The 14,060-nt window shown below is 41.0% G+C and overlaps 1 protein-coding gene across 1 annotated transcript in view; it reads left to right on the top strand.

Moving 5' to 3' along the window:
- Nucleotides 1–14,060, top strand: part of ADGB (androglobin) — a 693,780-nt gene that overhangs the window by 617,556 nt on the left and 62,164 nt on the right. Inside the window, exon 31 of the mRNA XM_053711792.1 lies at nucleotides 11,605–11,772. Within this exon, the coding sequence (XP_053567767.1) occupies nucleotides 11,605–11,772 (168 nt within the window). The remainder of the gene's footprint in view (nucleotides 1–11,604; nucleotides 11,773–14,060) is intronic.

The raw sequence follows: 14,060 nt of genomic DNA on the forward strand, positions 1-14,060 counted from the left end.
AAAAAAAAAAAAACTACCATTACGGTAAAATAAAAAAAATAACATTACTGAAAATTTAAAAAAAAACTACTATTACACAAAAAACCTAACATACCAGAAAAAAAAAAGAAATTACCCCAAAAAATAATATATATCCTATCTCGGTTTAGGGATTAATAGTTTATTAAGGAACTTTGCGTTGTGGGGGGATGAGGGTTTAGGGATTAAAAATGTATTTAGGAACTTTGTGTTGTGGGGGGATGGCAGTTTAGTGGTTAATAGTTTATTTAGGTACATTTCGATGTGGGGGGATGGCGGATTAGTGGTTATTAGGCTATGGGCTTATGGTAGGGTGTTTTTTTCCATTTTCTTCTCTCCATCGGCTTCTATGGGAATGAGAAAATGCGAGGTCGTATTCGCAAGTAATTGTGTTAGTTTTTCCCCCACTTTTTAGTCTCCATTGATTTCTATGGGGGAACACATGAACGCGCACAAGAAAACTCTGCTTAGGATTTTTGTGCTTTTCAGGTTACCGCTAGTGCAAAATAAGGTTTTTTACAACTTGTAATGCCAGCGGAACTCGACAAGCTCAAAAAGCCTAACGCTAGCGGTGTTTTCGCTAATGCAAACTTTTCTTCTTTCCTATGGCATGGAGAGTCCACGACTTCATTCCAATTTCATCTGTGTCAGCTACTAGTCGGATCGACAGGATCTTTTTAATCTCTCTGCTCTCCAAGTTTGACAACTATCTCTGAAAGCAGATCTGAATCTAGAGAGTCTCCTTTACAGTTTTAAGTGAGCTCCGGTCCTGGTGCGTAAGACTCCTCAGCTAAAGGTATAGAGGTGTGAGGAAAACTTTTCCTTTTTGCTGCAAAAAGTGACTGCTCTATATACCGTACTGGTAATATTAAAATTTGATATATGTCTTTCAGGACAATGCTGTTCAGGATATGCCTAAACTTTCTCCTCAGACGTCCCAAGCTATGGTAGTTTCACATGCAGTGCCCTGCGGTTCCTCTCAACCCCCTGGGGGGGTTGCCAGGAGATTTTGCTGCACAGATAACTTCTGCGGTATCTGCAGCATTATCTGCTTTCCCTACTTCGGGTAAGCGTAAGAGGAAATCTAAACATATTTCTGCCCCCCCTAAATCTGATGAGGACTCTGACATGATGGGGGAAAAATTTTCAGAATCTGAAGAAGTTAATTTCAGATTTAAGCTTGAACATCTCCGGTTGCTTCTGAAGGAGGTTCTAGCTACTTTGGACGACTCCGAACCTTCGGTTGCTGTCAACCCTAAAAAATCTACTAAACTTTATAGAGTTTATGATTCTGCCTCATCTGTGGATGTTTTTCCTGTTCTAGGCAAAATGTCTGAAAGTATAGGAACTTATATAAAGAAACCGATCTTTAGTGGAATGTCAAAAAAAGTTCATCAGATGGATAATTAATCCTTGTGTATATCAAGTGTGATTGAAAAATGATAATAATAAGTCCCAAAAAAATGAAGTAAAATATGAGTGATATCCGTGAAGGTGTATAAAAAATAAAAAAATATTAAAAAATTGAAAAGCAATACAAGTTTATATATATATATTTGAATATATATATATTTGAATAATAAGTAACTGGTGGTCAAAAAATGATCAAAAAGTGATAAAAAAACAGTATATGAATAATCCAAAAGTCTAATATCATCCAAGTGGTGTAAAAGTAAGATCTTGTTTGTATCAAACTGAAAGGTTCCTCAAAAAAATATATAAAAATAAGCAAATATGATGTAGTTGAAAAAACGGAATTATCCAAGGGTTTTCTCAAACATCCATTTTTCTGATTACCTGTAAGTGAAAAACAATAACATAGTGCAATACAGCTAAAAATAAAGGATAAACAACTGAAAAGAAGCTCACCATAAAATGTCAATGCGTTTCGGCCCTGTATATGGGCCTTTTTCAAGACTATATTATGGTATGGTAAAAGTGCTCCTTAAATGCCTCAAAATAACCAATGAACACGCTTGTATTTGGCGCCAAAATGATTAACACTTGAACCGGAACCGGATATGGTATATTCGATATCAACTTCCTGTTTATTTGGAAAGAATTTTTACTGAATGTTCGTATTAATATCCTGTTGTTGGATAATGTATCTCGATGTTACCTCATCATTATGCGTATAATATACTCCCTGTTTTTTAATTCTATGTATCACTTATTATTCAAATTTTTTCTATATATATATTTAAACTTGTTTTGCTTTTCAATTTTTTTATATTTTAATATTTTTTCATTTTTTATACACCTTCACGGATATCACTCATATTTTACTTCATTTTTTTGGGACTTATTATTATCATCATTTTTCAATCACACTTGATATACCCAAGGATTAATTATCCATCTGATTAACTTTTTTTGACATTCCACTAAAGATCGGTTTCTTCATATAAGTTCATATACATCCTCTTTATGTTACTGTTATTGGTTTTGTAACAATATTACCAATGGTTTATGGTTATTTATCTGTATATCACTGTTATTAATTTGTGCATTTCTTATATTTTATTATCATGGATCCATGAATTTTAGCAATTGTGCATTTTAGCGATTTTATTATAAGATTAATTTATTATTGTATAACCAATGTTTAATAAACATACTTTCTCCAACATAGGTGTGTCCGGTCCACGGCGTCATCCTTACTTGTGGGATATTCTCTTCCCCAACAGGAAATGGCAAAGAGCCCAGCAAAGCTGGTCACATGATCCCTCCTAGGCTCCGCCTACCTTAGTCATTCTCTTTGCCGTTGTACAGGCAACATCTCCACGGAGATGGCTTAGAGTTTTTTAGTGTTTAACTGTAGTTTTTATTATTCAATCAAGAGTTTGTTATTTTGAAATAGTGCTGGTATGTACTATTTACTCTGAAACAGAAAAGAGATGAAGATTTCTGTTTGTATGAGGAAAATGATTTTAGCAACCGTCACTAAAATCCATGGCTGTTCCACACAGGACTGTTGAGAGCAATTAACTTCAGTTGGGGGAACAGTGAGCAGTCTCTTGCTGCTTGAGGTATGACACATTCTAACAAGACGATGTAATGCTGGAAGCTGTCATTTTCCCTATGGGATCCGGTAAGCCATGTTTATTAAGATCGTAAATAAGGGCTTCACAAGGGCTTATTAAGACTGTAGACTTTTTCTGGGCTAAATCGATTCATTATTAACACATATTTAGCCTTGAGGAATCATTTATTCTGGGTATTTTGATATAATAATATCGGCAGGCACTGTTTTAGACACCTTATTCTTTAGGGGCTTTCCCAAATCATAGGCAGAGCCTCATTTTCGCGCCGGTGTTGCGCACTTGTTTTTGAGAGGCATGACATGCAGTCGCATGTGAGAGGAGCTCTGATACTTAGAAAGGACTTTCTGAAGGCGTCATTTGGTATCGTATTCCCCTTTGGGCTTGGTTGGGTCTCAGCAAAGCAGATACCAGGGACTGCAAAGGGGTTAAAGTTAAAAACGGCTCCGGTTCCGTTATTTTAAGGGTTAAAGCTTCCAAATTTGGTGTGCAATACTTTTAAGGCTTTTAGACACTGTGGTGAAAATTTGGTGAATTTTGAACAATTCCTTCATGTTTTTTCGCAATTGCAGTAATAAAGTGTGTTCAGTTTAAAATTTAAAGTGACAGTAACGGTTTTATTTTAAAACGTTTTTTGTACTTTGTTATCAAGTTTATGCCTGTTTAACATGTCTGAACTACCAGATAGACTGTGTTCTGAATGTGGGGAAGCCAGAATTCCTATTCATTTAAATAAATGTGATTTATGTGACAATGACAATGATGCCCAAGATGATTCCTCAAGTGAGGGGAGTAAGCATGGTACTGCATCATTCCCTCCTTCGTCTACACGAGTCTTGCCCACTCAGGAGGCCCCTAGTACATCTAGCGCGCCAATACTCCTTACTATGCAACAATTAACGGCTGTAATGGATAATTCTGTCAAAAACATTTTAGCCAAAATGAACACTTATCAGCGTAAGCGCGACTGCTCTGTTTTAGATACTGAAGAGCATGACGACGCTGATAATAATGGTTCTGAAGGGCCCCTAACCCAGTCTGATGGGGCCAGGGAGGTTTTGTCTGAGGGAGAAATTACTGATTCAGGGAACATTTCTCAACAAGCTGAACCTGATGTGATTACGTTTAAATTTAAGTTGGAACATCTCCGCATTCTGCTTAAGGAGGTATTATCCACTCTGGATGATTGTGACAAGTTGGTCATCCCAGAGAAACTATGTAAAATGGACAAGTTCCTAGAGGTCCCGGGGCTCCCAGAAGCTTTTCCTATACCCAAGCGGGTGGCGGACATTGTTAATAAAGAATGGGAAAGGCCCGGTATTCCTTTCGTCCCTCCCCCCATATTTAAAAAATTGTTTCCTATGGTCGACCCCAGAAAGGACTTATGGCAGACAGTCCCCAAGGTCGAGGGAGCGGTTTCCACTTTAAACAAACGCACCACTATACCCATAGAGGATAGTTGTGCTTTCAAAGATCCTATGGATAAAAAATTAGAAGGTTTACTTAAAAAGATGTTTGTTCAGCAGGGTTACCTTCTACAACCAATTTCATGCATTGTCCCTGTAGCTACAGCCGCATGTTTCTGGTTCGATGAGCTGATAAAGGCGGTCGATAGTGATTCTCCTCCTTATGAGGAGATTATGGACAGAATCAATGCTCTCAAATTGGCTAATTCTTTCACCCTAGACGCCACTTTGCAATTGGCTAGGTTAGCGGCTAAGAATTCTGGGTTTGCTATTGTGGCGCGCAGAGCGCTTTGGTTGAAATCTTGGTCAGCTGATGCGTCTTCCAAGAACAAGCTACTTAACATTCCTTTCAAGGGGAAAACGCTGTTTGGCCCTGACTTGAAAGAGATTATCTCTGATATCGCTGGGGGTAAGGGCCACGCCCTTCCTCAGGATCGGCCTTTCAAGGCAAAAAATAAACCTAATTTTCGTCCCTTTCGTAGAAATGGACCAGCCCAAAGTGCTACGTCCTCTAAGCAAGAGGGTAATACTTCTCAAGCCAAGCCAGCTTGGAGACCAATGCAAGGCTGGAACAAGGGAAAGCAGGCCAAGAAACCTGCCACTGCTACCAAGACGGCATGAAATGTTGGCCCCCGATCCGGGACCGGATCTGGTGGGGGGCAGACTCTCTCTCTTCGCTCAGGCTTGGGCAAGAGATGTTCTGGATCCTTGGGCGCTAGAAATAGTCTCCCAAGGTTATCTTCTGGAATTCAAGGGGCTTCCCCCAAGGGGGAGGTTCCACAGGTCTCAGTTGTCTTCAGACCACATAAAAAGACAGGCATTCTTACATTGTGTAGAAGACCTGTTAAAAATGGGAGTGATTCATCCTGTTCCATTAAGAGAACAAGGGATGGGGTTCTACTCCAATCTGTTCATAGTTCCCAAAAAAGAGGGAACGTTCAGACCAATCTTAGATCTCAAGATCTTAAACAAGTTTCTCAAGGTTCCATCGTTCAAGATGGAAACCATTCGAACTATTCTTCCTTCCATCCAGGAAGGTCAATTCATGACCACAGTGGATTTAAAGGATGCGTATCTACATATTCCTATCCACAAGGAACATCATCGGTTCCTAAGGTTCGCATTCCTGGACAAGCATTACCAGTTCGTGGCGCTTCCTTTCGGATTAGCCACTGCTCCAAGGATTTTCACAAAGGTACTAGGGTCCCTTCTAGCTGTGCTAAGACCAAGGGGCATTGCTGTAGTACCTTACTTGGACGACATTCTGATTCAAGCGTCGTCCCTTCCTCAAGCAAAGGCTCACACGGACATTGTCCTGGCCTTTCTCAGATCTCACGGATGGAAAGTGAACGTGGAAAAGAGTTCTCTATCTCCGTCAACAAGGGTTCCCTTCTTGGGAACAATAATAGACTCCTTAGAAATGAGGATTTTTCTGACAGAGGCCAGAAAAACAAAACTTCTAGACTCTTGTCGGATACTTCATTCCGTTCCTCTTCCTTCCATAGCGCAGTGCATGGAAGTGATCGGTTTGATGGTAGCGGCAATGGACATAGTTCCTTTTGCGCGCATTCATCTAAGGCCATTACAACTGTGCATGCTCAGTCAGTGGAATGGGGACTATACAGACTTGTCTCCGAAGATACAAGTAAATCAGAGGACCAGAGACTCACTCCGTTGGTGGCTGTCCCTGGACAACCTGTCACAAGGGATGACATTCCGCAGACCGGAGTGGGTCATCGTCACGACCGACGCCAGTCTGATGGGCTGGGGCGCGGTCTGGGGATCCCTGAAAGCTCAGGGTCTTTGGTCTCGGGAAGAATCTCTTCTACCGATAAATATTCTGGAACTGAGAGCGATATGGTGTGAATCTAAAGGATTCCCTTGGGACAAGGTTAAGATTCCTAAGATCTATCCTTCCTTCAAGAAGGATTGGAAAAAGGATTATCTGCTAGTTCCCTGAAGGGACAGATTTCTGCCTTGTCTGTGTTACTTCACAAAAAGCTGGCAGCTGTGCCAGATGTTCAAGCCTTTGTTCAGGCTCTGGTTAGAATTAAGCCTGTTTACAAACCTTTGACTCCTCCTTGGAGTCTCAACTTAGTTCTTTCAGTTCTTCAGGGGGTTCCGTTTGAACCCTTACATTCCGTTGATATTAAGTTATTATCTTGGAAAGTTTTGTTTTTAGTTGCAATTTCTTCTGCTAGAAGAGTTTCAGAATTATCTGCTCTGCAGTGTTCTCCTCCTTATCTGGTGTTCCATGCAGATAAGGTGGTTTTACGTACTAAACCTGGTTTTCTTCCAAAAGTTGTTTCTAACAAAAACATTAACCAGGAGATTATCGTACCTTCTCTGTGTCCGAAACCAGTTTCAAAGAAGGAACGTTTGTTGCACAATTTGGATGTTGTTCGCGCTCTAAAATTCTATTTAGATGCTACAAAGGATTTTAGACAAACATCTTCCTTGTTTGTTGTTTATTCCGGTAAAAGGAGAGGTCAAAAAGCAACTTCTACCTCTCTCTCTTTTCGGATTAAAAGCATCATCAGATTGGCTTACGAGACTGCCGGACGGCAGCCTCCCGAAAGAATCACGGCTCATTCCACTAGGGCTGTGGCTTCCACATGGGCCTTCAAGAACGAGGCTTCTGTTGATCAGATATGTAGGGCAGCGACTTGGTCTTCACTGCACACTTTTACCAAATTTTACAAGTTTGATACTTTTGCTTCTTCTGAGGCTATTTTTGGGAGAAAGGTTTTGCAAGCCGTGGTGCCTTCCATTTAGGTGACCTGATTTGCTCCCTCCCTTCATCCGTGTCCTAAAGCTTTGGTATTGGTTCCCACAAGTAAGGATGACGCCGTGGACCGGACACACCTATGTTGGAGAAAACAGAATTTATGTTTACCTGATAAATTACTTTCTCCAACGGTGTGTCCGGTCCACGGCCCGCCCTGGTTTTTTTAATCAGGTCTGATAATTTATTTTCTTTAACTACAGTCACCACGGTACCATATGGTTTCTCCTATGCAAATATTCCTCCTTAACGTCGGTCGAATGACTGGGGTAGGCGGAGCCTAGGAGGGATCATGTGACCAGCTTTGCTGGGCTCTTTGCCATTTCCTGTTGGGGAAGAGAATATCCCACAAGTAAGGATGACGCCGTGGACCGGACACACCGTTGGAGAAAGTAATTTATCAGGTAAACATAAATTCTGTTATCTTTGCCTAATATATCAGGCGCTCCTTAGCGTTTTACTCTAACACACATTCCCCTCTAGGGTCAGCTAAGGACCCTTTGATTTTAGGAGCCACAGATAGCTGTTTTAGTCTAGCGCTGATAGACACATCTTATATATGTCTGAAAGTATAGCTCAGGAATGGGATAAGCCAGGGGTTCTTTTTTCCCCTTCCCCTGTTTTTAAAAAGATGTTGCTGACTCCATTCGTGACTCATGGAGCACTGTGCCTAAAGTAGAACGAGCTATTTCTACTCTAGCTAAAATAACTACTATTCCTATAGAGGATAGTTGTTCTTTTAAGGATCCTAAGGATAAGAAACTAGAGGCTTACTTAAAAAAGATGTACATCCATCAAGGATTATAGTGACAACCTGCGATTGCGGGAGCAGCATCTTATTGGTGTGATGCATTGTCTGATCTGATATCAGAAGAAACTACGATAGATGAGATCCAAGATAGGATCAAAGCTCTTAAACTGGCCAATACCTTTATCTGCGATGCTAACCTGCAGGTAATTAGATTGGGAGCTTAGATATCTAGCTCGCAGAGCTCTGTGGTTAAAATCTTGGTCGGCTGATGTAACTTCAAAGGTCAAGCTCTTCTCTTTACCTTATAAAGATAAAACTTTATTTGGTCCTGGTCTGGCGGAAATCATTTCTGAAATTACGGGTGGAAAGGGATCTTTCCTACCTCAGGACAAGAAGAATAGATCTAAGGGTCGCCAGAATTCAAATTTTCGTTCCTTTCATAACTTTAAAGGACAGAAGTCTTCCTCCTCTTCTTCCAAGCCAGAGCAACCTAAGACCTCTTGGAGGTCTAGTCAGCCTTGGAATAAGGGGAAGCAAAACAAGAAGCCTTCCACTGATTCTAAATCAGCATGAAGGTCCCCCCGATCCAATTTTGGATCAAGTGGGGGGCAGGCTTTCTCTTTTTCAGCAAGCTTGGATACACAATGTCCCAGATCCGTGGGCTGTTGACATAGTATCCCAGTGTTACAGAATAGGATTAAAGTCTTGCTCTCCAAGGGGCAGATTTCTCCTGTCAAGACTATCCACAAACCAAGTAAAGAGGGAGGCCTTCTTAAACTGCATAGAGGACCTATCCTCCCTGGGAGTAATTGTTCCAGTTCCTGTAGAGGAACAGGGACAAGGATTCTATTCAAATCTTTGTGGCTCCCAAAAAGGAGGGAACTTTCAGTCCCATCCTAGACCTAAAGTGCCTCAACAAATTCCTCAGGGTTCTGTCCTTCAAGATGGAAACTATTCGTTCCATTGGTTCAGGAAGGTCAGTTCATGACGACCATAGACCTGAAGGATGCGTATCTACATGTTCCTATTCACAGGGATCATTGCCAGTTTCTAAGGTTTGCTTTTCTGGACAAGCATTTCCAGTTTGTGGCACTTCCGTTTGGTCTTGCCACGGCTCCCAGAATATGCACAAAGATTCTGGGGGCTCTTTTTGCAGTGGTCAAAATGCATGGAATTGCAGTGGCGCCTTATCTAGACGACATCTTAGTTCAGGCGTCATCTTTTCAACTAGCAAAATCTTATACAAAGATGTTGTTGTCTTTTCTATGTTCCCACTGATGAAAAGTGAATCTGGAAAAGAGTTTCCTTGTTCCAGCTAAGGGTGTGTTTCTTAGGGACAGTCATAGATTCCCTGTCCATAAAGATTTTCCTGACAGATGTCAGAAAATCCAAAGTTCTTGTTTTGTGTCTTGCTCTCCAGTCTGCTATTCGTCCATCAATGGCTCAATGCATGGATGTGATTGGTCTGATAGTTTCTTCCATGGATATCATTCCTTTTGCTCAGTTCCATCTGAGACCTCTGCAACTTTGCATGCTCAGTAAATGGAGCGGATACCATTCAGATCTATCGCAGAGGATAGATCTGGATCCCCTAACAAGACACTCTCTCTTGTGGTGGATTTCACAGGAACATCTGTCTCGGGGCACTTGCTTCCTGAGATCTTCCTGGGTGATTGTGACTACGGATGCCAGGCTGGGGAGCAGTCTGGGGCTCCTTAAAAGCTCAGGGCCTGTAGACTCGGGAGGAGTCTTCTCTTCCCATAAACATCTTAGAGTTGAGAGCAATCTTCAATGCCTTGACAGCTTGGCCTCAATTATCTTTAGTCCGGTTTATCAGATTCCAATTGGACAACATCACCTCAGTGGCTTACATCAACCACCAGGGAGGAACTCGAAGTTCCTTGGCTATGAAGGAGGTGACTTGCATTCTGCAGTGGGCGAAGGCTCACGATTGTCTCCTATCCGCTATCCACATTCCAGGGGTGGACAACTGGGAGGCGGATTTTCTGAGCAGACTTTTCATCCTGGTGAGTGGGCTCTCCATCCGGAAGTGTTCTAAAAAAAAACCCTCAGGTGGGGGGTTCCGGAGTTGGATCTGATTGCGTCTCGTCAAACCGCCAAGCTCCCAAAGTACGGTTCAAGGTCAAGAGATCCTCAGGCCGCTCTGATAGATGCTCTAGCGGTTCCTTGGATTTCTCTCTGGCATACCTCTTTCCTCCGTTTGCTCTCCTTCCATGAGTCATTGCTCGTATCAAACAGGAGAGAGCATCTGTAATTCTATTACCTCTAGCATGGCCTCGCAGGATCTGGTTTGCGGATCTGGTGAAAATCTCTTGCACCTTGGAGGTTACCTCTGAGGAAGGACCTTCTACTTCAGGGTCCATTCCTCCATCCAAATCTGAAGCTGACTGCTTGGAGATTAAATGCCTAGTTTTGACTAGACGTGGTTTTTCTGTGGCGGCCATTGATACCATTGATACCATGCTTCAGCTCGTAAACCTGTTACTTGCAAGATTTACAATAAGGTATGGCGTAAATACCTTTTATTGGTGCGAATCTAAGGGTTTTTCATGGAGCCGGGTGAGGATTACCCGCATTTTATATTTTCTTCAGTTAGTACTCTGAAGGGTCAGATTTCAGCTCTGTCTATTCTTTTACACAACCAGCTGGCAGCTTTGCCAGATGTTCAAGCTTTTGTTCAGGCCCTGGTCAGAATCAGGCCTGTGTTTAAACCTGTTCCTCCTCCTTGGAGCCTTAACCTTGTTCTTAAAGTTTTGCAACAGGCTCCGTTTGAGCCAATGCATTCTGTTGATATTAAATTGTTATCTTTGAAGGTTTTGTTTCTTCTCACTATTTCTTTAAATAAAATAACCAGCCATTTACAAGTGGCTGATTATTGCTACTGCGAGCTCAAGGTAGCAATTAGTGCTTATAAAAGTAACCAGAGATCAGATCTAATGTGCCCCAAATACCCCCAAAATCAAGTGTTTTTTTTGTTGTTTTTTAAAGAGTAAAGAAAACTGCACTTAGCAGTTTTTCGGGTGAATGGGAGCTTGCGTTCACATTGCTGACAACTTGAAATACCAGCACACATTAGCTTGCGCTGGTATTACTCAGTGGAGCGCTAATGATAATTAGCGCTCTACTTGTAATCTGGCCCTTAATGTTAATTGTCCCTTTAACTAGCAACTAGAGTTACTGCTACAAGCCAGAAGCAGCACAAATAACGTTTTAATCAGGTCAGAATTATCAAAAACAGAAGTGAAGCTTATATGCTTATTGACTGACACAAAAATCAATCAACCTTCAAGGACATTGCCAGTTTGCTATTGAATAGTGTAAAGCTGTAAGTTTGAATCCTTTTCCACATTTAGAATATAGGTTTTAACCATGTTAGCAAATACATTTTTGTGTCTTGTGCATTAGTTTGTTTATTTGTTAAAGGAGAAGCTTGTTTGAGGTTTTCAAATGAGTCCAAAGAATAAAGCAAAATAATCATGTTGTATTACATTTTATTAATGCTGCTTTCTTATGCTCCTTTAGGATCAGGCAAACCACAGTGATCCTAGCAAACCATTGTGGTTTCTGCAGCTGACAAGTGAAACAAGTGAGGCTGGCACATTAGAGGTGAAGAAAGACACAGCGCGCATAGATGAGATCAAATCTATGAAACAAGCATGGGAGTTGGCAGATCCAGGTCGAGCTGTCAAGGTAAACCCAACAATTAGGATACATTTCATAAATCAAAGTAGCAGTTGCAAAATGCATTTACTGTACGTTGGAAAGGTTCTTGCTGTCACTTGCTTTACCACCAACAAAACCATTTAAAGTGTAAAAATATATATTTATTTTGTCAGGGCTTGACAAATCGAGGTAACCATGAGTGCTAGAATTTTATTTCTTGATCCTGACTTTTTAAAATTATTGTCTGTATTTCTTTCATACAGGTGGTCAGAGTCCACGATCCATTACTTATGGGAATTACTGTTCTCTACCACTAGGAGGAGGTAAAGAGTGCCAAACCCCAAGAGCTCTATAAAACCACACTCATCTCACACATACCTCATTTTTAGGTTACCAGTTTTTGTTTTAGAATTTTGTGTGTTTCTTCAAGCTTTTTTAATCATGGTCCCTCTTGAAAAGAAGTTTTATCTTTGTGTTTTTTGTAGGCCTCATTGGCCTCTTCATCAGCGGCTAGACCTCATATCTTAAGGTCAGTTTTCAATCTGGATCTCAAGTCTCTGAACTTGATGGAATAGAAATTGATTGCATGATCCTTAGAAATTGGGGTTTCTCTGATTCTGTGAGTGTAATTAAGAAAATGTGGAAGGCTTTTTATTAAATTGTGTTTTAATCATGTTTTTTTCCAGTCATTCTTTCAAAATTCCTAGATAAGGGTCTATCTGCCGGTTTTCTAAGGGGCAGTTTTTTTTTTTTTTAGTTTTGTTTCACAGAAAGATTACTAATCTTCCTGATGTTCATTGTGTAGTTCAAGCTCTGGTTCATATTAATCTGTTATCAAGCCTTTTTCTCCTCAATAGAATCCTTTTCTGGTGTTAAGGGTATTGCAGGTTCCTCCTTTCTGAACCTATGCTTTTGGGCCAATTTATTAAAGTGCGAGCGGACATGATACAATGTAGCGTACCATGTCCGACGCACATCAATAAATGCCGACAGCATACACTGTCGTCATTTATCATTGCAAAAGCAGTTTTTGTGTGAACTGCTTGTGTAATGCCGTCCCCTGCAAAATCGCAGCCAATCGGCCGCTAGCAGGGGGTGTCAATCAGCACGATCTTATAGGATCGGGCGAATTGATGTCCGCAGCCTCAGAGCAGGCGGACCAGTTGTGGAGAAGCTTCATAACTGCTGTTTCTGGCGAGCCTGAAGGCTTGAGCGGAAACAAGGGCCACATAGTCTGGTCATTTATCTATTTTCTTGGAAAGTGTTATTTATTTTGGCTATTTCTTCTGCTAGAAGAGTGTTCTGAGTTATCTGCTCTTTTTTGTGATTGTTCTTATCTGATGTTTCATCAGGATAAAGCTCTGTTTTGGATCTTCATCTTGATTTCTTTCCTTAGGTGGCTTCTTGAGACAACTTAAGCTGTGAGATTGTTGTTCCCTCTTTCTGTCCTTATTCTAGGTATAATTCTGAGAGATCTTTGCAATACTTGGACATTGTTTGGGCACATGAATACTTCATTGCTGCTACTAGGATTTTAGACAAACTTTAGACTTGTTTTTCAAAGCTTTTTTGGAGGGAGGTCTACCTTGACTGCAGCAGATGTCTGCTCATTCTACTAGGTCAGTTGCACTTCTTGGTCTTTCAATAATAAGAGGCCGAATTATCAAGCTCCAAATGGAGCTTGTCGCCTCTGTTTCTGAGCGAGCCTCCAGGCTCGCCGGAAACAGCAGTTATGAAGCAGCGGTCTTAAGACCGCTGCTCCATAACTGGTCCGCTGCCTCTGAGGCAGTGTTCTGCAATCCCCTCGATCCTATATGATCAGACTGATTGACACCCCCTGCTAGTGGCCGATTGGCCGCGAATCTGCAGGGGGCGGCATTGCACAAACAGTTCTGGTGAACTGCTTGTGCAATTTTAAATGCCGACAGCGTATGCTGCCGGCATTCAGCGATGTCTGACAGACAGACTGATAAATCGGCCCTTATGACTTCAGTTGATCCAAATTGCAAGGCAGCTATTTGGTCTTTATTGTTTACTTTTCCAAAGTCTACATTTTAAGATTTTAGCTTCTTCTGAAGCAGCCTTTGGTAGAAAGTTTCTTCAGGCAGTTGTCTGTTAGATTTTTTTTGCCTGATATATATAGATATATATATATATAATGTATGTATTTATTTATATCATTGAAGGGATACTAAACCCAATTTTTTTTCTTTTATGATTCAGATAGAGCATGCAATTGTATGCAAATTTCAAATTTACTCCTTTTATCAATTTTTCTTCGTTCTCATGCTATCTTTGTTTGAAAAAGCAGGAAT

The sequence above is a fragment of the Bombina bombina genome, chromosome 4 (genome assembly GCF_027579735.1).
Source record: "Bombina bombina isolate aBomBom1 chromosome 4, aBomBom1.pri, whole genome shotgun sequence".
Lineage (NCBI taxonomy): Eukaryota > Metazoa > Chordata > Amphibia > Anura > Bombinatoridae > Bombina > Bombina bombina.